Source organism: Plodia interpunctella, chromosome Z (assembly GCF_027563975.2).
Source record: "Plodia interpunctella isolate USDA-ARS_2022_Savannah chromosome Z, ilPloInte3.2, whole genome shotgun sequence".
In the NCBI taxonomy this organism is placed as follows: Eukaryota; Metazoa; Arthropoda; class Insecta; order Lepidoptera; family Pyralidae; genus Plodia; species Plodia interpunctella.
The window spans coordinates 7,769,246-7,797,234 of record NC_071324.2 but is presented as its reverse complement, the minus strand read 5'-3'; the positions used below and the strand labels follow the sequence as shown (position 1 = coordinate 7,797,234).

At 33.6% G+C, this 27,989-nt stretch overlaps 2 protein-coding genes across 4 annotated transcripts; both read right to left on the bottom strand.

Annotated features, from left to right (window-relative positions):
• Positions 1-7: 7 nt before the first annotated feature.
• On the bottom strand, positions 8-23,171 carry fax (failed axon connections). Its single transcript, XM_053767762.2, has 6 exons — positions 22,649-23,171; positions 5,419-5,554; positions 4,719-4,921; positions 3,718-3,855; positions 3,284-3,559; positions 8-3,166 (listed from the first exon to the last, which is right to left on the bottom strand). The coding sequence occupies exons 1-6, from the start codon at positions 22,952-22,954 to the stop codon at positions 3,089-3,091; spliced, it is 1,137 nt and encodes a 378-aa protein (XP_053623737.1). The 5' UTR covers positions 22,955-23,171; the 3' UTR covers positions 8-3,088.
• Positions 23,172-24,908: 1,737 nt separating this feature from the next.
• Positions 24,909-27,104, bottom strand: LOC128682839 (putative peptidyl-prolyl cis-trans isomerase dodo). Of its 3 annotated transcripts, none has more exons than XM_053767763.2 (3): positions 26,774-27,104; positions 26,133-26,348; positions 24,909-25,813 (listed from the first exon to the last, which is right to left on the bottom strand). In XM_053767763.2, exons 1-3 carry the CDS (start codon positions 26,832-26,834, stop codon positions 25,593-25,595), a joined length of 498 nt encoding a protein of 165 aa, XP_053623738.1. In that variant the 5' UTR covers positions 26,835-27,104; the 3' UTR covers positions 24,909-25,592. The 3 variants fall into 3 exon arrangements, with proteins under 3 accessions (XP_053623738.1, XP_053623739.1, XP_053623740.1); XM_053767764.2 differs by having other exon boundaries at positions 25,442-25,813; positions 26,763-26,900; XM_053767765.2 differs by having other exon boundaries at positions 25,442-25,813; positions 26,697-26,787.
• Positions 27,105-27,989: the final 885 nt, after the last annotated feature.

Sequence of the window (27,989 nt, the reverse complement as noted above, 5' to 3'; positions counted from 1 at the left end):
ATTCTCATTTTGGTTGATATATATACTTTAATGGCGACAGAATATTACATTGAAATATTACTTATGGTTAGGTTGTGTCCACTGAAAGCTCAGTTGCATATAACGGTACATTTATGGCGAACCATATCTAATTCAATATTACTTACTTTTAAATATTGACACATTAATTGAAAACCACAATTACTATATGCGAATTAATAATATGATTATACAAAGAAAATACAAAGAAATCATAAACTATAGATCATAATCATAAATTTTAAATCAATAATAAAGTAGTTCAATCTTAAATTCATCCTAAAATTCTAATAATAACATAAACATATTTGAAAAAAAAACTATTTAAGTAATAGTTACGGTAATTAATTTGTATTATAGTCCTAACTTACAATACGAGTCAGACAAATTATTCAAATATTTATATAAATTACATCTATTGGGTGAGACAATAAAGAAATTTTTCTATCCATTGCAGATTAAATTTTAAGACTTTTGGAATGTTAAAAAAGATTAAAATTTTCAGAAAATATGGAATTTTGATCCTATAAGCACGCGCGCAAACTTATCACTTTTCGTTGTTGTAAATAATTCAACACAACTACACTCAAACTATTTTATCTTTTTTACTGTCTTAGTGAATGAAAATATACTAATACAACAGAATGAATCAACAACTGCCACTTTTAAACCAAAAATGTGGTGAGATCACCATTTGTTTTGAATAGTATACTTCTCTTTATTGTCTCAAAAGGGTATATTACGTTGTATAATATGAGCCATTGAATCTTAAAAATAGAGATTAACTATTGCTAGACTAACCGCTTGCTAAACAGACGTCCCTAATACAGCTAAAAACATTCAATTCAATTCGTATTTACTGCAGATGGTCTAGGTGGTCACTTCCGACATCCTTCTTGCGATAGTGTGCGTTTGTCTAAAGCACTGAAACAGGCTTATATAGAAAAAATGGATTATAGATTTATGAAGTACACAGTAGTGACTCAAATTTAGTGATGAAGACCAAATATAAGGTGGTGATCGTTTCGGTCGAGATAGTTATCTGCCAAATGGAGTACATCATGATTACTACACTATTAAGATTCTTATATTAATCCTAAATCTGAATCTAATAAATGGCAGTGGGGTTAGCACGGCTGTTGAGAAAGACTGGTGGCGCTTTCTCGATTTATACTACTCTATTTATTTGAATCTATGTCTAAATGCGGAAATATCTTAGACCTTATGGTACTAAGTCCGCTTAATCTAAAACAAATCTTTATGTGAATATTTCGCTATATATATATCTTAGGATAAGTCATCAATTATTAATACGGATTATTCCAGAATTATGCTTAGTTATATTATTCTTAACTTTACCTCACTGAAACAAACCCACTAAAGCCATTAATTTCTACAACATTCTCTAATACAGAACACCAAATAATTTATTACGCCAATCTAACGACAAAGCCGTAATGAGAATACAAGAAATTATCATATTTCTTTGAACCGGAATGTATGCAAGTTAATTATTAAATACTACTTTTATTATTAATAAATAAGCCTGTTTCAGTATCTGACGCACAAAAGCAAATCTATACAAATCGAAAATATAGGTGAAGAACAATGTCATCTAATTAATCAGTCAGATTTCAATAAAATTCCGAGAATATTGACTCGAAACCAGTCTTAAGTGAGTATTTTTTTAACATGAGTAATGAAGAAAGTGAAATGGTGAAATGACTTAACTAATCTTATCTCAAATAGTTAATTTGTTAAAATAGCCTGTATCCACATGTTATGATAATGATTGTCTTTAAATCCAAATTACACAAAAGATAATTGAAACGAAAAAAACTCCATGACATTTGAATCATCAAAATTACAAGTCATCTAAGAGATTATATCAGTTAATTTGAATACTAATTTAGTACTTATAAAATTGAGTACATTCGACCTAGATCTTAACAATTAATATAATATCAAAATTTTATGGACTATGAATTATATAATAACATGATAAAACAGTCTTCCAGGCTTTCTCGTTTATCAAAAACTTGTAAATTGTAAATTTTAATTGTAAAAACCAATAGAGTACAAGAATCTCAAAACATTCTAAAACCACCTTCACAGTTCATTCCATTTTAAAGTAACAAAAGCTTCAATTTCGAGTTATAATACTTTCATATTTATTTACTAAATTTCAGACCAAATTTTTGGTATCATAAATTACGTAACTAGATTTAATATTTTGAATTAGAATATTTTTCAATGAGAACAATTATAAGAGAATAACTAAATTGAGATAAACAGGTGTAAATTTTATATAAGTCATGTTACGCTCCCTAATTAAGCTTAACTACTATTGAGTACGAGATAAAACTAGACGAGAGAGTGATCTCAACTACGTCAACACATTGAATGTTTTACATGTAAGTAACGTCTATTTACTTTAATTTACTTCTTGAATAATTACCTAGTCCTGTAAGTACCTTAACAACCGAATTACTTATCTGACATTAATATAATTACTTCATAAAAATTTAAAATAAGAGAATAATACAATATAAACGAATATTACGAAGCGCTAAATCAATGTTGTACAGTATATTGTAACTAGACATTTATTAATTTCTAAGAGCGGAGTTCATAAATCGATTGCATGGATTTTCACGACACGACATAGATCAAATTAATTAAAAACTAACATTGAATCAAAAAACACAAAATAATGTAACGACATACTAGCGTCGACAACTGAAATAAACGGGAAAGACAAATGGATTTACACGCATATTACGAGTATAATTTACAGAACGTATTACGAGTCTGACTCTTATGTGTAACTTGTATGCTAAGGGTGCCGGCGAGTTGGCGATGAGGGGTTTTGTCCTGGTTCATAAGTGTGGGACCAAGGGGTTTTTGAACAAATTCTTGTTTAAATGCATGAGGCATTCACCCATGTTGTCACAGTCCATTTGCAGTTGCACGACCAGAATAAGTACTTTGTGTGAAACAAACAGTAAGCAAATGTCCCGATTCGTTTACTCGCCGACATGTTCTGTTCGCCGTATAACAGTGTGATTATTTACTTCTCCTTTTCTTTATCGTCTTTCTCTTTCTTATCTTCGGGTTCTTTTTCTTGTTCTTTCTCCTTTTCGTCACCCTGAAAAAAAAATAATTAATAAATGGTATATTTGTAAAGTACAAGTGAAAATTTCAAAATATCAAAGCACATAATCGAACCCAAATGAAAATAATATTAAATTTCTATGTGACTCACTTTGCCCTTTTCTGTGTCATCTGGCAACGGTTGTTTTTCAGCGGGGCCGGTACCCTCCTTGGTCTCCTTGACCTCCTTCACAGGTTTGGGAAGGTGCGCATTCAAGTCAAGAGTGGTGCAAATGTCATCCCAATCGTGGAAAGCACGCTCCTTGATGCGGGAGACGAGGCCCACCAGGTTCGGGAAGGAATCGTTCATCGCATCTCGCAGGGGGTGTGCCACCTCTTTGTCTATGAAGTGCAACTGCGCGAGATTTGAGAACGCAACCACGTCCAGCTAGAAATATTAATTCCAAATTGTAAAATCATTCAAACATTGCTAAATATAAAAGTACTGTAATAAAATTGAGTAAACAAATTACCTACTATTTTTATAGTAAATTAATTAGTCTTAAAGCGTATTTGTTATCAAATCGCATTTGTCACACTACTTACAAGTGTTGGTTCGTCACCGAAGAAGAATGGACGATCGGACAACAAATCTGAAAGCACACGCAAATCGTTCTTGCCGAACTCAAGGATCTCGTCCTGGCTATGGACGCCGATACCATGGGCTTTGGCCTTCTTCATTCCCTGAAAATGTTTTTGAATGGATTATTACTAAGAATAGAATCAAACCCATTTTTAAAGTCGGAAAATGAGTTATTGTCGAGCATATTCAAAATCCAAATAATACTTAAAACCAGATGCCACAAAATAAAACTTTTAAAATAAATCATGTTTTAAAAAACTTTTTCATTAACAATTCACTTTGCTTTAGTATTCCATACAGTTCAAACCTTATTTTTTGGTATCGGGTAGGTTTTAAATACTTCATCCGCCATTTTGTGATGGCAGCCATTTTGTATTTGAAAATCGTGTATCGTACAAGTAAAACCCTTTCATATGACCTATTGACCTATATTGAGTGGGCTTTACAAATATGTGTTAGCGGCCATCTTGTTTTGGCAGCCATTTTGAATTAACAAGAAAATTTACTAAATTTATTTGCATCGTCATCAGAATCAAAGGTGTATTCCAAATTTCAGCTCAATCGCGTCAATTTAATTTGCAATATTTGATCCAAACTATTACAGTTTTTATAGTCAAATACAAGTTTCTTTGTATATACCTAATATACAATGAGATATATGAAATTTCAACTTTACAAGCTATAAAACAGTTTCTATATGAAAGAGCAAAAGTTAACAAGGCACAAGCCATGAATGCAGAAAAGACGAGACAATGGATATGCACCACAGATTTAAAAACATTGTGATACGCGCAAACAAAGTTTATTGCAAACAAAGGCATGTTGTTTTCTAGTACAGTTATTAATTATTAAGTTATTAAAATGATATTTTAAATATTGTTTAGGAATACATGATCTAAATTGCTAGTGTTCCAGCTATTATTAGCACCTATGATAAAAAACATGACAAAGATACAATGCCTACCTTGCGCCCAGATGTAAGCTTGAAACAGAAGTTCAGGATGGGATTTGGCAGGCGAGTGTTGAGCGCGTTCTGTAGATTCACTTGATATCCTTTAATGACACTGTCGGGATACTTGGCGCGCCACCACATAATGACCCATGAGAGATGGTTCTCAATCATGGAGATCATCGCGTGTGCCACCACCCGCTGCTCCGGCGTCAGAGCTGCGTTTAACAAATAGGTGAACAGGTGCAAGCAAGTTTCGACACTTCCGTCCAAAATGCACATGCGCAACGTCCCATTAATATCTAGAATTCTGGAATACCAGGTCGCCCGGGCCTAGGAGAGCTGACCTGGACCTATCACTTGCTACATCGATCGGAACTTTAAAATAGGTAAATAGACCGGCAAACTAGGCCGGAAATGTATTTTTAGAACATGCAGCGAATATACCGGTATTGGGGATGGTTGGGGACAGCCCAAGAGGTTATATAGAATTATGCATTCGAGCTACTTTTATTGAAATTATACTACTTATTTACTCCTTGATACTATAGGCGCTTATAGACTCAAGTTGCAGCAAAACCATATCCAATGACAAAATCATGATTAGCTGTGGTGATTGATATAGGTACACATTACCGTACGCGTCTACGCTGTGAATACACATAATTTTGCTAAGCTACTAAAGCTACTATTTACGGACGGATTAGCTACTTACCAGCATCAAGATCCTTATTGTACTTCTCCGACAGTTCTTTGATGATAAATGTGCTGTCAGCAATTTCTTCGCCATTCAATTCCACAAAAGGTAATTGACCTTTTTTGGATCTAAATTTTGCCTTGTGGTCCACATTCTGGAAACAAATATTTTTTACAACTGCTTCTTTTGTCTCGCTTGTTAATCATTTTATTTCTATCGCTTCATAGCATAATGTAATCAATAACACAGTGCAGTTAAGCATGAGCATATATTCGCGTAGTAATATTGTGCATGAATATTAGTATTTATATATATTTACTAGTTGTTCGCTGCGAACTTAGACATCGCGAACACAATATTTTTTTATATAATTGTGAATATTTCAAAAACGACTCAACCGATTTTGATGCCTCACGAACTTAAAAATTCTATTGGCATATCCTACAAACCTTTTAAATCAATTCATCAAAATCGGACCAACGGTTCGAAAGTTATCGCGTTACAAACAAACGCAAGTGACTTTATTACATCAGTTTATTACTTAACTATATTCGTTGGTGAACTACATAATAGTAAGACGCGAATATTGCACGTCTAAGCTGTACATATACTAACTTATGATTACACTTATTTAACTGCTGATGCCCGCGACTTCGTTCGCGTGGCTGAACAATTTTTGGTAAGGAGTCAAAATTACAAAGCGTAACGATACCTACACATACAAAAGATACTCGTTATACTGAAAAACTATATTTCCTAAAGTTTAGCTGGACCATTATGACGTTTCTTCAGGCGTTCCAAATTTTCGATTGTTATACATAAACAGATGCTCATCAGACTGAACAACTTTTGTTAGGGCGTCATTTCTATATTTCCTATTAGTTCAGCTGTACCATCATGGGTCTGCATAAGATGTTTAAGATCTTCGTTTTTTTTACCTCAACAGAAAGTGTTCATCAGACTGAATAATTTTTGTTAAGCCGACATTTTTATATTTCTTATAGTATAGCTACATAACAAAAAAGTTTCATTCCAGTCCGCCCAGTACATAGAGACAGATTTTTTTTTCAAATTCTTACTCTGTTACTACAACTCTATCGCCTAATTTTGTTTTATGTAAATTTATTCAATGTACAGATGTTTTTTCTACTGTTTTATTTTATGCAGACATAGATATAGATAAGATACAATTAATATACTTTACTACGATTATTGAAATTAAAAAATGCACCATAATTTGAATGTTCCTTCCTACGTTATTAATTTTATAAATGGGAATGTTGCTGCCTTTTATTACTCTGGTATCTGCGAGTCATCTATGTCATCGCGGACAGCTAGACAAATAATCGTTCTTTCTTAGCGAGTGCGTAAAGGCGACTTGAATAAAATAGAATTATTTTATTCAAGTCGCCTTTACGCATCTGACAAGACTTTCACGACTACATGTCAACATATAAACTTTAACCAGTTTGTAGGTTTTCTCACGATGTTTTCCTTCACCGGAAGCAAGTGGTCAATGAAAACTACTATACGTGAGTCAGATTGATATAGAATCTCACGTGGCACGAGTAGGGTTCGAACATGGGACCTTTCGATCACCACATCGTAATAAATAAATAATAATTTAGACAGAGCGGAAGTCTGCTAAATGCACTACAACTTGAAAGCCCTACACCAAGTAGTAACCTTACGGAGATGGCTATTGCTACAAGAAGGGAGGATGCTAATAGATTCACAAGGGCCTTAGGAAATTCTGAATCCGAAGCAATACAGGGCGAGAGAGATTGGAAGTATAGACAGTTGAAACAAAAAGTGACCGATTGGCACTTTCAATGGTTTGTATCTTTTACGGACATGTTTATATGAAAATCAATGTACAGTGGTAAAGTGCTTGTCTCTGCACCGAGAGGTCCCGGGTTCGTTCCCCGGTCGAGTCATGATGGAAAATGATCTTTTTCTGATTGGTCCGGGTCTTGGATGTTTATCTATATATGTTGTATTTGTTATAAAATATACTATATACATACGTTTTCGAAATATTCACAATTTTGTAAAATTTCGGTCTACATTCGCGGCGAACAACTAGTAATATAAGGATAAGATATGCAGTCGCATTGAATTTTGTTCCATTCATATTTAGGCTACATCGGCTACATATTCTTAAGTACACATAAAAAATAGGTAGTTGTACAAGTACGATCGAATGAGACACCATTGTTGCCAAGAGCACTTGACAAGATCATTTTCTTAACAAATATTAATAAAAATTATTCAAAACGCCACGTGGCAACAACAGGTTGTCACATTAATCGACTAGTAACAGAAAGAGCGGTTCAAGTGGTGGGCGCCTCGCTGGAACAAAGTAATTGAAGGGGAAGGGAGGGGCTGGGAGACTGGGTAGGCACCCGTCGCGGGCGGCGTAGTTTATCTACTAGCGTTACCATGGAGACGGGCTCCAGACGAGCGCAAACTCGGTACATAACAGGGAGAGCAGCTGTATTGATTTCGACTGGCGAGGTTCAGCGGCCGGCCGATCCACCCCGTCCCCATACCCCTCGCCTCCCCGCACCCACTACCAACACCGCCAACTACACCACGCCATCTATCATCGGACAATATGACACCCTATAAAAGTTAACAGGACGTAGTTACTTTTAAAATAAATGTAAATTATTTTGAATGTTCTAGGAATGACGAAAATTAATAGGAATCATCAATCAATGTATCTACAGTTATTGTTTCAGTAAATATCACAATGAAGAACGCTGAATATTTTTTATGAACATTTGCATATGAACATATATTTATGATTGCGCCCATATTCTTGATTTAAAGTAGGTAAAACCAGTAAAACCAAAACAGACAATACCTTGGAAATACAGACTTCAACTTTTTTAACCCTGATTTCTCTGTTTATCGTGATTCTATTTTATTCATGCCATGTGGAGTCTTAGAAACCTAAATAAACCATTACATATCCAGTTAATAAATTTTAAGCTTTCCTACATCAAATAGAAATCTTATAACTGTGAAAATTGTAGAGATGACCGATCTGAGGTCTTGTAGAGATATTGAAATCAAGATCTAATTTAATTGTAACTACATACATACTACATACTTGTACATATGTTGTACATATAAAAAGTTATTTGTATCAGGTTGAAAAAAAAAGTTAAAATTAATAGGTTACTGTTTTGTATTTGTATAATTGATTAAAATTAAAAAAATATAGTAGAAAAAGAAATACACAACATTAAATACTGTACAATTAAATTAGTAATTTCTGTATACATGTCTAACCAAATAGTTCTTAAACTTAGAACTTAGAAAAATATATTATAAACGTAAGAAATTATACTAATGTTTATAAAATTCAACATCCCTGATACGAAAATGATAGGAAATCTGAGGAGGGTACCATATGAAAAAAAACAGGTCGGTGATATAGACATACTTTTTTTTAGGCTGAGATTTTGCGCGCGCATCTCCGCTCTAATCGGAGCCGCGTCTGCGCAGAAGTTGTCTCCCGGGCGCGTCACCCTTGTCGAGGTGGCAAGTAAGGGGTTGGTCGATGGCCGGGCGGGGTCGCGCAGGCGCCCGCGTTAGGTCGAAGCCCTTGCGGTTGCCGACCCCTGTGTCTAGGCTAATAGTACTTGCTCCCGAAATAGATTCATTTTCGGACAGTTTCAAAATGAAACCATCCTATCATATCTATCGATACAACGATGATCCCTTTCTAATGATGGATCCATAGGTTCTGTCATTAAAGTCCAAGGTGAAATTTAAGAACTTTTATAAATTGTTTTTTCAACATAAAAAAAATTTTTACTATTTCAATTGTTAAGAATTAGGTATATTAACAATTAAACAAAGGTTTTAGTAGATACCTATCCCCAAAGCAAATAAGGATGTCGCACTAGGTACCTATATGTGTTTCTGTAGGTGGGCATAGCGTCATTACTCCTAAATATACTTATATAACCTTGTATACCATAATTATTATCTTTTTTACTGATATTTATCTGGTGGCAGGTATCAAGCAGTAAAAATAACACTTATAAATAAACAAATAAGTAATCATAAGATTACGTTTTTGTTTCATAGGATTACGTTTTTTTCGAAGTAGGGTAAAAATTATAGGTAGCTTTTGTTCATACCATTTAGTATTATCACGCTAATATGTGAAATAACGTGTTAGGTGGAAGATAAAACAGAGAATCGAAGTTAATTTTAACAATGTATGCTACTGTTAAGTACTACGTTAAGTGTAAACAATGTAAACACACAATGTGTTACCGTTACATAAACAGAACGATTCCAGGAACGGTTGTCCATTGTGCGTTTCAGCTGTACTGAACCTGCGCATGACACGTTACGCAGTTTACACTATTTTGCACACTGCAGTCTGTACCATAACATTTAGAAGAAAAATTTAACTAAACTTGACAACGCATGAGAAAAAATATATTGAAATAGGTCAAATCCCAAAGTATTAAATAAATACTTACCAGTATGAAGGGTACAATTTTTTTCTGTTAATACAAAATTAAATCTGGCCAAGCGCAAGGTGAGCTCGTATGAAATGTTCCGTACCATCGCACAATTTTAACACTAATTAGGTGTCCAATGGGTATATCCCTAGGGGGGTCCGTAACCTATGCGGAGGCACCTCTGACAGATTAAGGTCTATCACATCATTCGAACATAGCGAATATACATACAGATTCCAGGGAGGTTAAGTAAAATTTATTATGATTTTACACGTGCGAAGCCCGGGCGGGCTACCAGTTATGTATAAACGGAAATAATGATACTGCAAGTAACACTGTACTTATAACATTACTAAAGCAATATGAAAGTTAACGTCTGAGCTCAACGCACAATTAGAATAAATTGCTTTTTAATAGCTTGTAATGTTAAGAATGTGCTCCTTTTTCCTGTTTGACCTAAGGTTCATCTTATCTCTAGTTGCGATAAGTTTAAGTCGGTCTTGATATCATTTAATGGCAAGATATTTGGGATTTAATATCTTTATAACTTAACTGTTTATTTGCTGTATTACTGTACCTTTAATAGTAGAGACAATTTCGGAATTTACTACGAACTAGCTGATGCCTGCGACTTCGTTCGTGTGGCCGGACAATTTTTGGTAAGCAGTCAAAATTATTAGAGAAATTTAATTGTACAGATAAATGTAACGATACCTATACACATACAGAAGATGCTAATCAGACTGAAAATGTTAAAATATATTAGAAAATATATTTTCTATAGTCTAGCTGAACTATTATGACTCTTCTTCAGGCGTTCCAGACCTTCGATTTTTATATCTCAACAGAAAATGCTCATCAGGCTGAATAACTTTTGTTAAGGCGTCATTTTATATTTCCTATAGTTTAGCTGTACCATCGTACTACTCCATCTGGTGTTCCAATTTTCAAAATCATTCATACCCTATATGTTGACCAGGCTTTAAAGCTATACAACAAAAAAAGTTTCATTCAAATCCGTCCAGTAGATCCAGAGATTAGCGTGTGCAAACAAACAGACTTATTTTTAAATTCTTATTCTATTACTGATTCTCTATTAATCTCAATTTTTTATTTATTTAAATATGTTCATTGTATTGATCTCAATTTTTTATTTATTTAAATATGACGTGGAATTATATGCACGTAGTATTCTTTTTAAAGGCATTATAAACTCCATGACAACCCCGAGCAGAGTTCTCTGGCAGATGTGTGCGAGGAGACCCGACCCCAAGTGAAATAAGGGATAAATATAAAGGATAAAGAAGAAGACGATAATGTACTTTTCCCAAATAGCTATAGAACGCAGCACTTTACGTAACTGCATTTGATGCATCGTTCGCATGAAGCAATATTCTCGTGGACAAACAGTAGCCCAAGCACGTCAGATAACATCAGTCATCGAATCAATTATTTATTACAATATTTATTGTACATACATCTGTACGTAACGATTGACACTAAGCACTTATACTATCAAGTAATAACTCACTTGTTTATATGAGCTGCGGTGGCAATGTGGTTATTAACATAGAATATTTTAAGAGTGACGAGTCACGCTACGCATTCCGATGCTTCTGCTCAGTACAACACATACATATGTTAAGACAATGAACAACTATAGATATTTGTTATGTGTGAGGCAAAACTTGTCTCACGCATGTATATGTAATGGGTTTTATTAATATACATACGTATAATAAAACAGTAGAAAAAAATCTGTACATTGAATAAATTAAAAATAAAACTAGGGGATAGAACCACAGCAACAGAGAATTTGAAAAAAAAAGTCTGTTGGTCTGTATGTCTGTCTGATTGTACACGCTAATCTTCGGAACTACTGGACGGATTTGAAGGAAACTTTTTTGTCATATAGATATTAAGCCTTGGCAACATATAGGTATATAAATAATTTAAAAAACTGGAAAACCTAATGTAGACCTATGATGGTACAGCTAAACCTGAAGAAGAGTCATATATTTTTTCAGTCAGATAATAGGATTGATGATTCTGTATGTATAGGTATCGTTACAATTAATTTTCTCGAATAATTTTGACTCCTTATAAAAATAGTTCGGCCACGCGAACGAAGTCGCAGGCTAGTAATAAATAAATAAGTAAATAAATAAAAGAGATAAGAGACTAGGAATCTATATATATATATGTATTTGTTATAAAATATAGTACCGTTGAGTTAGTATCCCATAACACAAGTCTCGAACTTACTTTGGGGCTAGCTCAATATGCGTGGTTTGCCCTCATTTATTTATTTATTTATTATTTAGTTACATAAAATTTTAATATTATATTCATTTGGATTCGATTATGTGCTTTGATATTTTGAAATTTTTACTTATACTTTACAAATACACCATTTATTAATATTAAAATTTTTTCAAGGTGACGAAAAGGAGAAAGTTATCGCGTTACAAACATACATAAATAAAATGTATTTTTGCTCAAAGTTCAATTGTAGACCTCGCTCGCTTCGCTCGCTCTGTCAATGATAATACTTTGTTTTTTACACCACTCCTACTTAATTAAACGGCTTTTTTCGTTTTTTCTTTGATGGATTTCGCTTTCATTTAATTACTTTGTCGACATTTTTTTCAAACAGCATTAATGTTAATTTTTTTTTCAAACAGCATTAATTTCTAACTTTTAATAAAATGTACATTGAAAACGTCAAATGTCTTTATTTGCAGACATTTTAAAACACATGCGTTCAGAAATAATAAAAAATAGCCTTTATTTCCTTTCATTAGTAGAGAAGGGACTATCGACGTCATAGAAAATAAATATTACATTCGATGCAACGAGCGTGTGACGGTTACTTATGCCAAGTTGTGCCGAGCTCACGAGAAAGTGCAGTCGGCATACCGTGGCTGCATGATTTCATAGCTCACTGGCTTATTCCTGTGCCTCTGCGGTTTCTCGATCTCATTGCAACATGAATATATGACCAACGGATATATATTTAATACCTTGTTATATTTACAATTAAATTAACTATGAAATATACACATCTTTAGAACTGCATTAGTGGAGCAACAAATTGGCTTGGAATTAAATAAGCTGAGGTCTGCGGCTCATCGGGTTACCCTACGAATGTTTATTCGTAGCATCTACCCTATTAGCTATAATAAGGTAGACTGAACAGAATAAAACTACGAAAGGGGGGGGGGTTGAATAAAACCACGTAGAGGAAGGGAAGTTTTAACACATTTTAGTATGGTACTCCACTTTTTCCTTCAAACGAGTTACAGGCAAATATAAAAATCTATCATAATATTCATATTTGATACCATAATAGTTATTGTTTATTATCAATTTACGTAGAACGAGTATTGAATTTATATGAGTTAATACAATGTAGATTTTATTTAAAACATAAAGCGCACGATACGCTCTGAATCGGTACAGTATTGCGATATGTTTAATGAAGGACAAGCTGTAACGGTGCTGGTCCTAGTTATTTTATAGAGAGCTGTCTGCGACGAATACGAATCAGTGCTTTGCAGAGTAGCATGATAGTTGCATTAAGCAACTCACGGCCATTTGGTACTTCCGTCGTAAGCTGACTGCGGAGGGTTAGCGCGCGCCTGCCCCGCATTCCACCACCAAATAAGTACGTCGCGCGAAACAAGATTCCCAGCTGGAATAATAAACGCATTGTTGCCGATGGCTCGCGAACACTAGGATATCAATTAAATTTGATTCACTGCACGACTTTATTAAGTCTCTATTAGATCAGATGCATACTGAAGTGGCGTCATAAGTCAATTCTCGTTTGAAGACGTTCATTCTTAAAAAAAAAAACACCCGACTTTATTTGTGTAGATTGTGAAGAGGCCTATGGTCCTACCATTAGATAACTTTTTTGTATTATTGTCTAAACTTTGTACTAAGACCTGAATTCTGGAAAATATTTAAATTGATGATGTTAACAGATGGTAGGTAGAAAGGTATTTTTAGTACACAAGTATTGTTTTACTAATACACTCAAGCAGTATTATTAAATTATTAATTTGTATGTGCGATGCGTCGTTGAATTGAATCCAATATCATTAACATAGACGACGTACGGGGTTTGGATGAGACAAAGAATTTAATAAGGCTCTATGGCTGACCATAAATGTATGTTAGGGTCAGTAGATCTCTTTAATTATAAAAGGCAAGTATGCCCTAAAGAAATAAATAGTAATGTATTTATTTAAGTGTTCACTTTTTGCGCCAAATAAACGAAAGAAACATCGAAAATATTGGATTGCAATGAAAATAAATAAGTGTTATGTAGTGCATTACGCAAACTATTTTATATTATTTATTTTTGTTCATGTGCCCCACCCACTGCCAAACAAAGGCCTCCTCTTCTATGGAAGAGATAATTAAATATAATTGGGTGATCATTACATTACTGAAACTAATAAATTTACGTTACGTTATAACAAATTTTGACACGTAATAATGCACGCATCGTGGATTTAGTAAGTACTTCGTTATCTAATTCCATGACACACGCACATACATTTAATTTACAATGACCTTTGATTACTATTGTGTCAGACTGTTTTGTTTGGGTGATGTGGTTCTATAAAGTTCACAAGAGTGTTCAGCCATTAAAAAAAGAAATAATTGATTAACATGTCAAGGTCATTTATGGTAATATTTCCGTAAGGAACTAAATTCTCCTGCACCTTTCTGCCAACATAATAAATGGAAGACGATTATGCATATAAACGGAATATATAAACGGAGAAAACAATCAATACATATAACAAAACAGTAGAAAAAAAATCGTGTACATTGAATAAATTTACATAAAAACAAAATTAGGCGATCGAGTTATAGTAACAGAGTAAGAATCTGAAAAAAAATCCGCCTGTTTGTCTGTCTGTTTGTCAAATTCAAAATTCTTTAATCAAATTAATAATTCTTTATTAAATTTATGATGATATACACAACTTGTTACACATATTGACGTCAAAAAATTTACTTAATTAAAGTCTACAGCCGACTTCCAAAGCGCAGGTGAAGAAGCGGCGCAAACAAACTTCACCGCAGCCTTTTCTCCAAGGACGTCAATTAACAAATATAGGTCATATACATAAAATATATTAAAAATTAGGAGGACGAATTTACATCATTATTAAAAATTTAAATGAATAAATAAATAAAACATTGTAATTTTACAATAAAATTATTTAAAATTGTCACACAAAAAAAGCCAAATGAACAAAACGTACGTAATCATGTCATAAATAAATTACATATGTTATGAAGATACTGCACCATGCTTGGGCCAAACATTATTGTCGTTCACATAATCATCAGACTTGTGATATGCCTTTTTGTAAAGTACTTCTTTTATATAATTTCTAATTTTTTTGTCTGGCATATCAAGAATCCATTTAGGCAATTTATTATAAAAAAGGATACAGTTTCCAACAAAAGACGTTCTAACTTTGGCCAACCGACGCCCGGAGACAAACAATTTATCTTTATTACGTAAAAAAGTTGGTGATTAGACTAATAGAACCTATCAGTGTAATTACCAACTTTTTTAAATAAGTTTAAATTTTTTCGGGCAATCTTTAAAAAAATCTCTAAGGGTATCCCTTCTCCTCAAACCATATATAGCGGATTGCTCTTTTTTGTAAAATGAATGTACACGCTAATCTTCGAATCTACTGGACGGATTTTAATGAAATTTTTTATTATATAGCTATTAAAAGCCTGGGCAAAATATAGGGTATAAATAATTTTGAAAAATGGAACACATGATGGAGAATAATGATGGTACAGGAAATAAACTATAGGAAATATAGAAAAGACGCCTTAACCATAACTGTTCAGTTTGATGAGCATTTTCTGTTGAGGTATAAAAATCGATACTAGATGCAGACCCATGATGGTACAGCTTAACTACCTATATATATAAAAGAACAAACGTTTTTACTAATCAACGCCCAGCCTAAACCATAGAAGCTATAAACGCGAAATTTGGGCAGTAGTTTTAGATTACAAAAACAAATTCGACTCACAAATGGGTAAAAAAAGGGGTAAAAGTTTGTATGAAAAATAACGAAATACTTTACTGATCTACCTGAAAATTGGCACAAATGCAACAAAAATAGAACACCTGATACAGCTAAACAATAGGAAATATAGTTTTTCAGTCTGATGAGAATCTTCTGTATGTAATTTTGACGCCTCACCAAAAATTGTTCGGCCACGCGAACGAAGTCGTGGGCATCAGCTAGTCATCAAAATGTTTCCAACTTTTTGCCCTCTGTTCTACACAAAGCAGATTTATTCTATTACGAATGTGTTCTTCATAATAACACGGGGAATACAGAGAAGAAAGCTCTTTATTAAATTAGTTACATCAGTTGATAGAGTATACAAGGTTAATACGGGAGGAGGGCATTGCCCGCAGTCGGAAACCGCGTCCTAACACCCTGCCTCAGAATGAAGCTGCCAATCTCACAACACATGCCACCATATATGGGTAAACTGACATGACAACCATTTAAGTTTAATCAAAGGTCAATAATTTCTGTTAGGACTTATTAAAATTAATGTGAGTCACCGATAAATTTACTATGGTTGTTTTGGTATAGTATATAGCAGTGGCGGTTAGAAAGGTGTAATAAAATTGTCGACCTAGGTGACGCAGTGGTAAAGTGTTTGGAGTGCTTGCCTCTGAACCGTAGTCCTGGGTTCGATCCCCGTTCGGGTCATGATGGAAAATGATCTTTATCTGATTGGCTCGGGTCTTGGATGTTTATGTACATATATGTATTTGTTATAAAATATACTATCGTTGACATAACACAAGACTCGAACTTACTTTGCAATCTGTGTGATTTTTCTTGTCAATTTATATACATATAATAAAACTGTAGAAAAAAAAATCCTGTACATTGAATATCTATATGTAAACTTATAATAAAACTGTGACTGGACTATGCCTGTACATAGAAGATATTTACGAAAAAAAATTGGAGACGAATATTTAGTGTCAATAAAAGCCAAAACAATTTTTTTTGAATATTTGTATATCTGTCTGATTGTACGCACATCACACAAAATCTACTGAACTAATTAAATTCGGCACAGAGATAAATTGTGGTCTGGATTATAAACACGAAAGTAAGTTTATTACTGCTTCACGCTCTATGTATTGAAATTGAAGTTTTGCATACATATAGTTTGAAATAAGGAGGACATAGGGTGTGTCTTATACCGGAAATTAAATGTTCCGTGGGAAATTTACGCGAAACCACGAGCAAAAGCTAGTATTTACAAAAAAAAAAAAAAAGATATAAAAATCGAAGACCTGATGATACTAGACCCACGGTACGGCTAAACTATAGGAAACATAGAAATAACGACTTAACAAAAGTTGTTCATTCTGATGAGCTTTTTCTGTTGAGGTATAAAATTGAAGATCTGGAAGACCTGAAAATCATGATGATCCAGCTAAACTATAGGAAATATATATTTCCGTCTATGAGTATCTTCTGTATAGGTATCGTTATATTATACGTATGTTAATATTTTACAGTCCTAATAATATTTTCATTCATTAACCAACTGAAAATAGCGGCTCAAAGCCGCGAGGGTTTCCGTATGCTGACCTCAAAACTTCAATTCGATGATGATGATGATGAGTCACTTTGGCTCGAACGACATATTTAACAAAGGCCCAATTAGTAATACCAGCAATCATCTACCAGGTCCTAAATAGATTATTTGTCATCATTTTTGTCTTAAAACCATCACATTTCCTGGAATAAATATCTATGGGTTTGTATAGAAAACGAGGAAGTAAGCAAATATCTCACGGCCGACCCATCATCACCCTGAGCCTTACATCAGCATCACAAATATTTATTTGTTTTGAACTAATGACCTTAATGTATGAAATGTATACTTGCACTGCTAACGAGTATTCCTTGTTGGAACGAAATGAATGTTTGAAACAAGTTTTTTGTCGAAGAATGTATATGTACATTCAGTCAAAAAAGTATCGGGAAATTGTTCCAAATTACATTTTTTTTGTTGTTGTTAGATTGGCACTACTTTTTCCATTTTGGCGCGGAGTTTCAGTTGCATCTGTTATTCATATTTAATACTATTAAATTCCTGTTTTAAGTTTTATCTAGTGTTCATTGTGATTTTCATAATGGACAAAAACATCAAACAAAGAGTTTGTCTCAAATTTTCATCGTCAATGGAGTCACTGAAAATGGTACAGAAGGCTTACGGTGAATCGATTATATCAAAAACACATGCTTATGAGTGGTACAAAGCGTTCAAAAGCGGTGGAGATGAGATGGAAGATTTGCCTCGCTCTGGTAGGCCACCAACGACTGCAATTGAAGGTAACATCGCAAAAGTGAAGGAAACAGTGACTGAAAATCCTCATTCAACTTTGAGAGATAGCCGTCGCACTGTACTATTTTAAATAATAACTTGGGTATGAAACCCGTTGCCGCTCGGCTAGACCCAAAAGACTTGAATTTTCTATAAAAACTTAATAGCATAAGAGTCGCTGAGGACATGCTAGAACGAGTCAATTCCGACCCAACATTCATGAAACGTATTGTTACTGGTGACGAGACGTGGGTTTACGAGTTTGACATGCAAATTAGTCAACAAGCTTCAGACGGGCGCCTTCCAGCTGAACCGAAACAAAAAAAACCACGCAAAAGTCGATCAAACGTCAAAGTAATGTTGACTGTTTTCTTTGAATTTCGCGGTGTTGTGCAGAATTATTGCCTAAAGAATATTATTTGAGCGTTATGCGACGTTTAAGAGAGCAGATTCGACGAAAAAAGCCGGATTTGTGGAAAGAAGTCTTTGATTTTGCACCACGTTAATACGTCTTCACACAAGGCCATAATGAACTGAGTTTCTTACCAAAAACTCCAAAAATATCATTGAGGAACAACCTTATTCTCCAGATATGGCTCCATGCGACTTTTTTCTTTTTCCTTAAGTCAAATTACCACTTTGTGGCACCCGTTTCCATAGAAGACATAAAGGAGAATTCGCGGCGAGAACTGTACTCAATTCAGGAAAAAGCGTTTAAAAAATTTTTGATGATTGGATTATTCGTTGGCGTAAGCATATCGCTTCTGAAGGAGCATACTTTGAGGGTGATAAAATAAATATGGATGAATAATTAATATTTGGTGTATTATTGATCTTTTCCTAGTAATTTCTTGACAGAGCAGTATACATAGATATTTGGCAAGCAATGTGGTTCCGTCGCGTATTCCACAAAAGAAAGTCTTTTGAAACGATTTCGATGCCTACTAATAGGGCCAGGGCATACATGACTAACTTTGCCAATCATCAAATTATAATTACTTATAATTAGGTACCTACCAAGATCCAACTTTCACTAATGTAATACGTATGCAAGTAATGTCATGACTGCTCACGCGTCAACACGTGAACGTGTGCTACCAGAGGGAACTGGTCAGCTCGACCCCTTATTAAAAGATTTTTCATTTGGTTAATTTGATTAAATTCATATATTTTTTTCCTTTCATCAGCACTCGATCACAATCATAATACGTTTCACAGTATACCTTTTGACCATGTACTTTATTGTGTAAGTACATAATACCACCAATTTAGTACCAATTTTCAGCTTTTTATCTTGAAAATTGTATTAAGTCTTTGTCTTGTCCTTACAATCTTTCACCCCCCTTTCGAAGGGGTTGAGGGTTAATTTTTAGAAAAATCTGGAATCATTAATTTGTTGTAAACAAATAAAATCCAAATTTTCAAGTCATTAACTTCAAGTTTTTCAATGGAACGGAATTTCCAAAAATCATCTCTTAGTGCTCACCTACACTCTCCAGGGAACCTGACCTACACTCCCCAGGGAACCTGCAAATTTCAGCTTCCTAAGTACAAAACAATGTACTTACATTGTTGTAAGTAGTAATCAATCAATATATAAAACTCATCCGTTACTGAGTGACTGACTGACAGACAACGTACAGCCGAAACTGCTGGACGTAACATAAAAACGTTAAATGAAATGTTTAGCTTTTTTATATATAAGTTAGCAGTAATATTAATAAGGTTTAAAAATGAAATAACAGTTTGATCACCAGGGGGCTTACCATCATCTCTTAACGCGATCCACTTTACGCATCGCAAATTCATACCATCGACTTTTTTTTTTCTATGAATGCGATTCATTTTAGGTTTTCTAAATTGAACTGAGTTTTGTAAAAATTGATGGTAGGCCTTTAGATCCTAAAATCGGCCGCCTAAACACGTTTTTAAAAGCTACGGCCGATATGAAGGGCATAGATGCATACCTAATAACAGCCACCTTAGTATTGGGCTACTTTCCTACCACCCTCTAAATCAATATCAATACATATAATAAAACATTAGAAAAAAACCTGTACATTGAATAATACATAAAAATAAAATTAGGCGATAAAGTCACAGCAACAGAGTAATAATTTAAAAAAAAACTGTATGTCTGCTTGTTCTCGCTAATCTTCGGAACTACGAGACGGATTTGAATGAAACTTTTTTGTTATATAGCTATTAAGCCTGGGCAACATATAGGGTATAAATAATTTTGAAAACTGGAACACCTGATGGAGAACAATGATAGTACAGCTAAAGTATAGGAAATATTGAAATGACGCCTTAACAAAAGTTATTAAGCCTGATGAGCATTTTCTGTTGAGGTATAAAAATCGAAGATCTGGAACACCTGATATAGACCCATGACGGTACAGCTAAACTATAGGGAATATAGAAATTACGACTTAACAAAAGTTATTAAGCCTGATGAGCATTTTCTGTTGAGGTATACAAATCGAAGATCTGGAACACCTGATGTAGACCCATGATGGTACAGCTAAACTATAGGGAATATAGAAATGACGACTTAACAAAAGTTATTCAGCCTGATGAGAATTTTCTGTAGGGGTATAAAAATCGAAGATCTGGAACACCTGATGTAGACCCATGATGGTACAGCTAAACTATAGGGAATATAGAAATGACGACTTAACAAAAATTGTTCAGTCTGATGAGCATTTTCTGTTGGGATATAAAAATCGAAGATCTGGAACACCTGATGTAGACCTATGATGGTATAGTATATACTTCTCTATGTATAGGTATCGTTACATTTGCCTGTACAATTAAATGTTCCTAATAATTTTGACTCCTTACCAAAAATTGTTCAGCCACGCGAAAGAAGTCGCGGGCTTCAGCTAGTAAATAATAAGGGCGATTTTCGGTGTATATGAATGTAAGTATGTAATAGGTAGGTACTTTGTTGAGGTATTCTTCACAATGCACTTAGTTTGAGCACACCGTCGAAGCTCAGCAAAATTGTTTTTGGAACCGCAGCAAAAAAAAATGTGCTTCAATATTCATTGAAGCACATTTTTTTTAGTATTCACTAAAAATATTACAATTTCAATCTTCAAAAGGCAAAGTGAAAAGCATGAAGTTAATATTATAGTGATAATATAGGTATATTTAAATATTGTTAATACTAATTTGACATTGTGCATCCTACTGGTTATGTTGCTATGTAGGGTACCTATGTACCTACTTATCTTTTTACAGCAATATGTTTATTAAACATATGTACATGCTTATATCTGTTCTATTTATACATATTCTTTATTCTATAAAAATACATATATTTCATTTGTTATACTCCGAAAGGAATATAATATGTTTGACCTGAATACTTGAATAGCTTTCTAATACACCACATTAGGTATTGCAATAGAACCATTCCCTCACTATAGTGGAAAAAAATATCAATTAATATATTATTACTTCATCGAAGAACGAAATTTCAATATTTTTTTGTATACCTAGAAGCACACTTTTTCGGTAAGGTTAAAAGAATAATTCTGGTGTACTTAGCTTGGTGCGTCAAAACAAGTGCACTTTAAGAATGTAAAATACCTTAAGAAAGTATCTACCTCATAATGTGTTTACATTATTTGTGTCAAAAAATTAAGCAAAAATACATTTGTATTTCTGAGTGTAACAGACTTTGTATTAAAGAAATAAGACTTTTCTTTGTCTAAATAAAAGAAAGAAATTAAAATTGTACTCTTCCTGAATTATGGCAAAAATAATTATTCGCACAGCATAATTCGCTATAGCCTCCAAAAAAAATGCAAATTCTGGGAAAATTCACTCAACCACACAACAAAAAGAAAGACAGCTCTGTCCCACTTTGTTGTATTTTCAGTCAGAAAAAAAAAACAAATGGTAAATCTATAAAATAGAAAATTCAATTTTTTTTTTAGTTGATTTTATTTCCTTTGTGCATTTGATTAAATTAATCTCGCTTTATCAAAAATAAAAATCCAGCAACACTGGGTATGGCACATAGGGTACTATTTAATTTATTCTGAAACTCCTATGTGCAAGTACCTATAATAATATGAAAAGCTCAGCATGTAAAGGTTTTTCAAATCAAAAGTAAAACTTTTAAAAATTTGGTAATGAAAAAATTACATTGTAATTAAGTTACATTATGTTATCTCTAAACTTTTTATATATAAAAAAACAATCAACTAAATAGACTTACAATAAAAAATAACTAGTTCCTATTAACTAAATAACGAATGATTCGCTAAACAAAAGAATGTGCCCATGTAGATATTAATAATTATTGTAAAATGGTTTGTACTTACCTCGTACTTGATACCAGCAAGACGGAGCCATGTTTCAACTTTCAAGCAGTAAGGGGAAGTTGATGGCAACAAAGGAGTTCGTGAAAATTGGTAAAGGTACACGATATCTTTCTCAAAATTGGCTTTGTGTACCGTCGGCTTAGGCGGGGCAGGCTCTACTTTCTTCTCCTCGACCTTTTCATCTGTTTTTTCACAAGCGGCCGGAGCTTCTTCTTTAGTTTGGCCATTGTCTGCCGGCGCGTCCTCCTTGAGCTCTTTTTCTTTTTCTGTGTTTTCGGGTACGTTATTCGTTATTTCTGTTGCCATTTTGAACTAGGTATGTAAATTACAGTTATACCTTTTTGTTATCACGCACAAGACACAACGGATCGCGTCTAGTTTAATAAATTTTATGCCGTCAACAAATGCGTTAATTATAGCAATAGCGCCAATTAAAATATGAAACGGACTGAGACACTGTGCCTGCCTGTCACTACTCGCGCGTACAATGCCGCATCCGCAAAGCCGCTAGTCAACTGAGAAACTGGTTCGGTTGGTTGCCCGGCAACGCTTTCATGCGCGACAAACAAGATGGCGGCGGCGGCAGAATTGTTAAAAAAAGCTCGTTGGAAAATATATGAATCACTGTTATAATAATAACACTAAAATATAACATTAAATTAAAAAAAAATTAACATAAAGTAAAAATACAGGCATTCAAAATATAAACATTTTCCATGTACCTAGATGGTTGTTATATTGAACATTTTTGTTTGACACTTTATAAGCGCGAAGTTCAAAACATATTAGGTGCCTAGGTATTCGAGAACTTAGGTGCTAGAGGTACCTAGACCTACCTACCTACTATGCTGAGCTAAATGATTCGTAGGGTTGCCAGGCGTCCTGACATATACTTTTTGGAAGCGATGTCCGGCTGGGTAGACTTTTGTTAGGATTTACTTACATTGTACACTTGCAATAAAGTCACATTTAATTTTGACTGACGACAACGACTTACATAATTAAACTGATAATCAATAAAGAAATATCTACTTAGACTGATTTAATATTGCATTTTTTTTATATATTTCTACACACAATAATTCTCAATATAATATAGGATCTGTCTGGCTTTTAGGTTTGCCAACCTGTCAACCATAGCCCCGTAGCATGCATGTAGGTACATATATTTGTGTGCTACGAACATTAACTTTTATTTCTAATAAACTTTATTTTAAAGGATAAAAAAGTTTCTTCATTTTAACAATGCCGTAGAATCCATTTGATTGACCAAATTTGTTCTAGTGTAGCTGGTAGACATAATGGCCATAATAATAGAAAGACCCACTCCAACCAAACTCACATGACACGAGTAAAGCGATTCTTAGCCTTAGCATGTTAAAATAAATTAAAAGGAAAAAAACTTTAAAGGCTTTTATTTAAATGAACAACGACAACAAAGAAGAAGAAGAAAATTTTAACTATCAACTTATAACCTCATTATACACAATTTAGACCATAAAAGCTTGTCGCGAGCTTTACTTGTGTTAATAATCTAGTGCCTATTTAATTGAGTAAAATACTTATACCTACTTACGCAAAATTTGAAAGGAAAATTTTATGTCATCTTTTTAGAGCATTTCAATAAATGCTTTTTTGAAAGTTTTTAATCTTTTTATTTATTTTTTAATTTTTAGTTATCGCTGACTAGTTTTCTAAATCCATATAAATAGAATGACGTCACATTATTTTTCGACTTACTCTCAACAAGCCCTTTTATTTGATGCGCATTTTGTAGAAGTGCATAAAAAATAACTATTCCGCCATCTTAGATTTAGAATGCCGTCACATTATTTTTCGAGTTACTCTAAACAAGCCCTTTCATTTGACACACATATTGTAGTGCATAAAAAATAACTATTTCGCCATCTTGAATGTTCCGCTATATTGGATTTAGAATGAGGTCACATTATTTTTCGACTTACTCTCAACAAGGTCTTACATTTAGAAATGCATTATAAATAACTATTCCGCCATCTTGGATGGTCCACCATATTGGATTTAGAATGACGTCACACAGCTTACTGTGTATTGTCATCCAAACTAAACGTGTATCTATAAAAAAATTCAGCTCAATCGGTTGAAGATATCTGTTTCTATTGAATAGCAAGATTCCACCCGAACTAACAAACAAACAAAGAAACAAACAAACAAACAAACAAACAAACAAACATACATACATTGCAAGTTAAATAAAAGCTTTTAAAATTAAACAACTTACAAAGTTATATAGTTTAATCATACAATAATAGTGCCTTATTAGAAATAAGTCTGCTATTGCAATCCTTTGGGGCCAAAATTACAAATAATCTTTATTTATTTTTTATGTTATGCCTATGATGCTTATCAGGGGGTGTCCACAGCAAATGTGTTAAATATAATCCCCTATTTCCCTGACATTCCGTGACCATTTTTTCTAAGGTACTGACAGGTGTAAAGGTTGACAGGAAACAGACTTATAAACGAAAAATTAAGAGACAGGCATATTTTTTCTGGGATTTACAGTGAAAACAGTTCTAATAGTCAATGGCACCTTTTAAAGTGGATGATACAAGTGTGCAAAAATACTTAACTAGGTGCGATCAGAAGAAGAAAAGGCTGCAGTCAATAAGTGACATCTTTCTACATCAGTTGCATAAAAAATTTAAACTTTAGTTCATAATTTTGGATACATGCGATTATACCTATGTATAATGTTCCATAATCTAAAAAAGAATTTGAACTGGAAACATATTTATATATTTATTTTAAGTATAAAAGTAAAGCTTTCCAAAAATGTGATCTAACTAAAAAAATTGAGGATTTACCTAAATAATGCAGGATGATACATTTGTGAAAAAATTATATTAAGTATCTAACAAAAAAAAACTAATGGGAAATATCTGTTTATAGTTTGGTTGATAAGCTAACCAGTGCGAAGGATAATATGACATCCAGAATCTGTCTCAACTATCTGGCTCAACTGACCAATTCGTAACCTGAAAGCGACATCTTCAAATGGCTTTTGCATTTGACCTTTCTTGAAAACCCCAAGATCTCCATCCCGACTAGCTGATGAGCAATCAGAGTACAATTTTGCTAATTCTCCAAAAGTAGTTTCCTTGTTCACAATCTTTTGACGATATCCTGAAATAGTAAAGTTACCATTATAAAATAACAGAAAAACATGTCTATAAACAATAACAAACATACTGTTATCACAAATGTATAGACCACAGAATCATGTTGCTACTTATGGAATCTAAAGATACATTTACATGCATAAGATGCCAAGTCTGGATGACATTACTGACGACTTGCAAGATGTAATGGCAATCCTAAGTAGTTAACTATTGCATTAGTGTAGTATTACCCCACTTGAACCGGTGGAGGAGAAAAAAACATTCTCTAAAGGGGAGGTTATCAGGGTAAAACTTATGTGAAGGATTCAAGATTATTTATTTACCTTTGAGGATTTCTAAAGCTTCTTCTTTGCTTCTAGTAATGTTTTTTTCCCGCCAAGAAGAAGGCCTACGACTAGCAGCATGTTTCACAAGCAGATGAGAGCAGCAGACTTCTTCAGGAAGGCTCGTGTCATCTTCATCAACATCTAGAGAAGCTGGACCATCAGGCTTGTCCCATTGAGACTTTCTTGTAAGCTTGTTCAAATAATAAGTCATTCCTGAAATGTAAAACATATTCAATTGTTTGTATTACCATTATGAACCCTGAATTATGATCCAACAATTTATAGAAGGTATTATAAAGTATCACATTAACCAAACAAACAACAAATATAATTTGATGCAAGAGCTATTTATCTGTACTTATAGGTAGAATTCATTATGAGAAGCACCATGTGTAATGGCAATTTAGGCCGTTTTTTGGGCCAAACTTTATTTCTCAAATTACATAGTGCACTTAATTTCTAATTATATGATTAAAATACATTAACTGTATAGGTGTTGTATTAGTATAGCTAACAACCTACTTTAAAAAATATTGTTGGGTTTGTACTCTTTAAACATACCTGTTTTAAATAAATTATAGGCGTAATAGAGCTACAATTTCTATTTCTTTGGAAAAAACTACTAACTTTTTACCTACCAGTGCTACGACTTTTACGCGCCTCCCATCCTTCAGGCAGGGAATCATCAGGGCTAGACATAATTTTGGACGTAACTTGTACTCTCTTGTATCACAAGCAAAATATAGGTAACTGTAGGTTCGGATAGATAATGCCGATGATGGAGAGAAAAAAAATTGCTAAAGTCAAGTCGGGTCGTTTCATTCAATGGTCGTTTGTCGTTAGTTTGGTCGTTGCCAATAGCCATTAGGCATTGGCCACCAATACCAATGACCAAAGCAATGGTTGTTTGTGGTTGCCACTGTTGCGCCACTGTTTTTTTTTTTCATGGCTTCATCGTTCGCCAATATCATCGTGATATTGCCAGTCATTGATTCATTTGACAGTTGACACTTGACATTCATTCAGCTCAGTAGAAGTAGGCATTTACCGCAGGCAAAGAATATCTATGTAGGTCTACAGGTGTACAGTCAAAAGCACATTAACCTACCCAAATAGGGAGCCAGTAAACAGTTTCTTAAATATCTTTTCTAAGGGTAGAATGGATTTATCCAAGTTTGAAGTTAACCGACACATATCAGTTTATGACCAAAGTTGACCAAATATTGTAGAACATAACCTATCAGGTAACCACCCTTCAGATGGTCACAAACTGAAGTGTTATAAGTGTATTCAAAGGCGACAAAGAGCTGCTTAGCGTGAAGCTAAAACTTAAATAAATGTCGTCATATATGAAGTTAACTCTGTAGATTTTTTGTGTTTATATTTTTGATAAATGGTTAATTGGAAAAAACGTCACAATATATATGTATTATATATATATAATAAAATCTTAAATTAATCCCTATTGTGACGTTTTTTCCACATGGAAATATTATTCTGAGAATGATGATACGATACCCTATCTACCATTTTTTTTTCGGCTTTATATATATATATATATGACCAATGCAATATGATATTAATAGTTCAATAATTATAATAAAGATATTGTTTTTTACAATGGTCTTGAATCATTTAACAAATTCGTCTTGTATTTAACTCTTTGTGTTTTATCTGAAAGCCTACTCAATAATATCACTAAATCCTTCCTTTTTCCTTTAAATTCGCACCACGATTGCGTAGAAGTAATATTGGCCGCAAATGTGCAACAATATAGAAAAATTGGCGCTTTTTACCTCCATTGGCATTGTTTGTGTAGGTTGGACCTCAGTTGTACCAGTAGTGCTATCTGCA

What these genes read in the sequence shown, in the direction of transcription:
- fax (XM_053767762.2), bottom strand. Translation starts at nt 22,954, where the DNA reads ATGGCAACAGAAATAACGAATAACGTACCCGAAAACACAGAAAAAGAA. An exon ending in TTGCTGGTATCAAGTACGAG is followed by an intron (nt 5,555 to 22,648) that starts GTAAGTACAAAC and finishes ATTTGTTTCCAG; the next exon opens with AATGTGGACCACAAGGCAAA. An exon ending in ATGACACAGAAAAGGGCAAA is followed by an intron (nt 3,167 to 3,283) that starts GTGAGTCACATA and finishes TTTTTTTTTCAG; the next exon opens with GGTGACGAAAAGGAGAAAGA.
- LOC128682839 (XM_053767763.2), bottom strand. Translation starts at nt 26,834, where the DNA reads ATGTCTAGCCCTGATGATTCCCTGCCTGAAGGATGGGAGGCGCGTAAA. An exon ending in GCGTAAAAGTCGTAGCACTG is followed by an intron (nt 26,349 to 26,773) that starts GTAGGTAAAAAG and finishes TTTACATTTCAG; the next exon opens with GAATGACTTATTATTTGAAC. An exon ending in AGCTTTAGAAATCCTCAAAG is followed by an intron (nt 25,814 to 26,132) that starts GTAAATAAATAA and finishes TTACTATTTCAG; the next exon opens with GATATCGTCAAAAGATTGTG.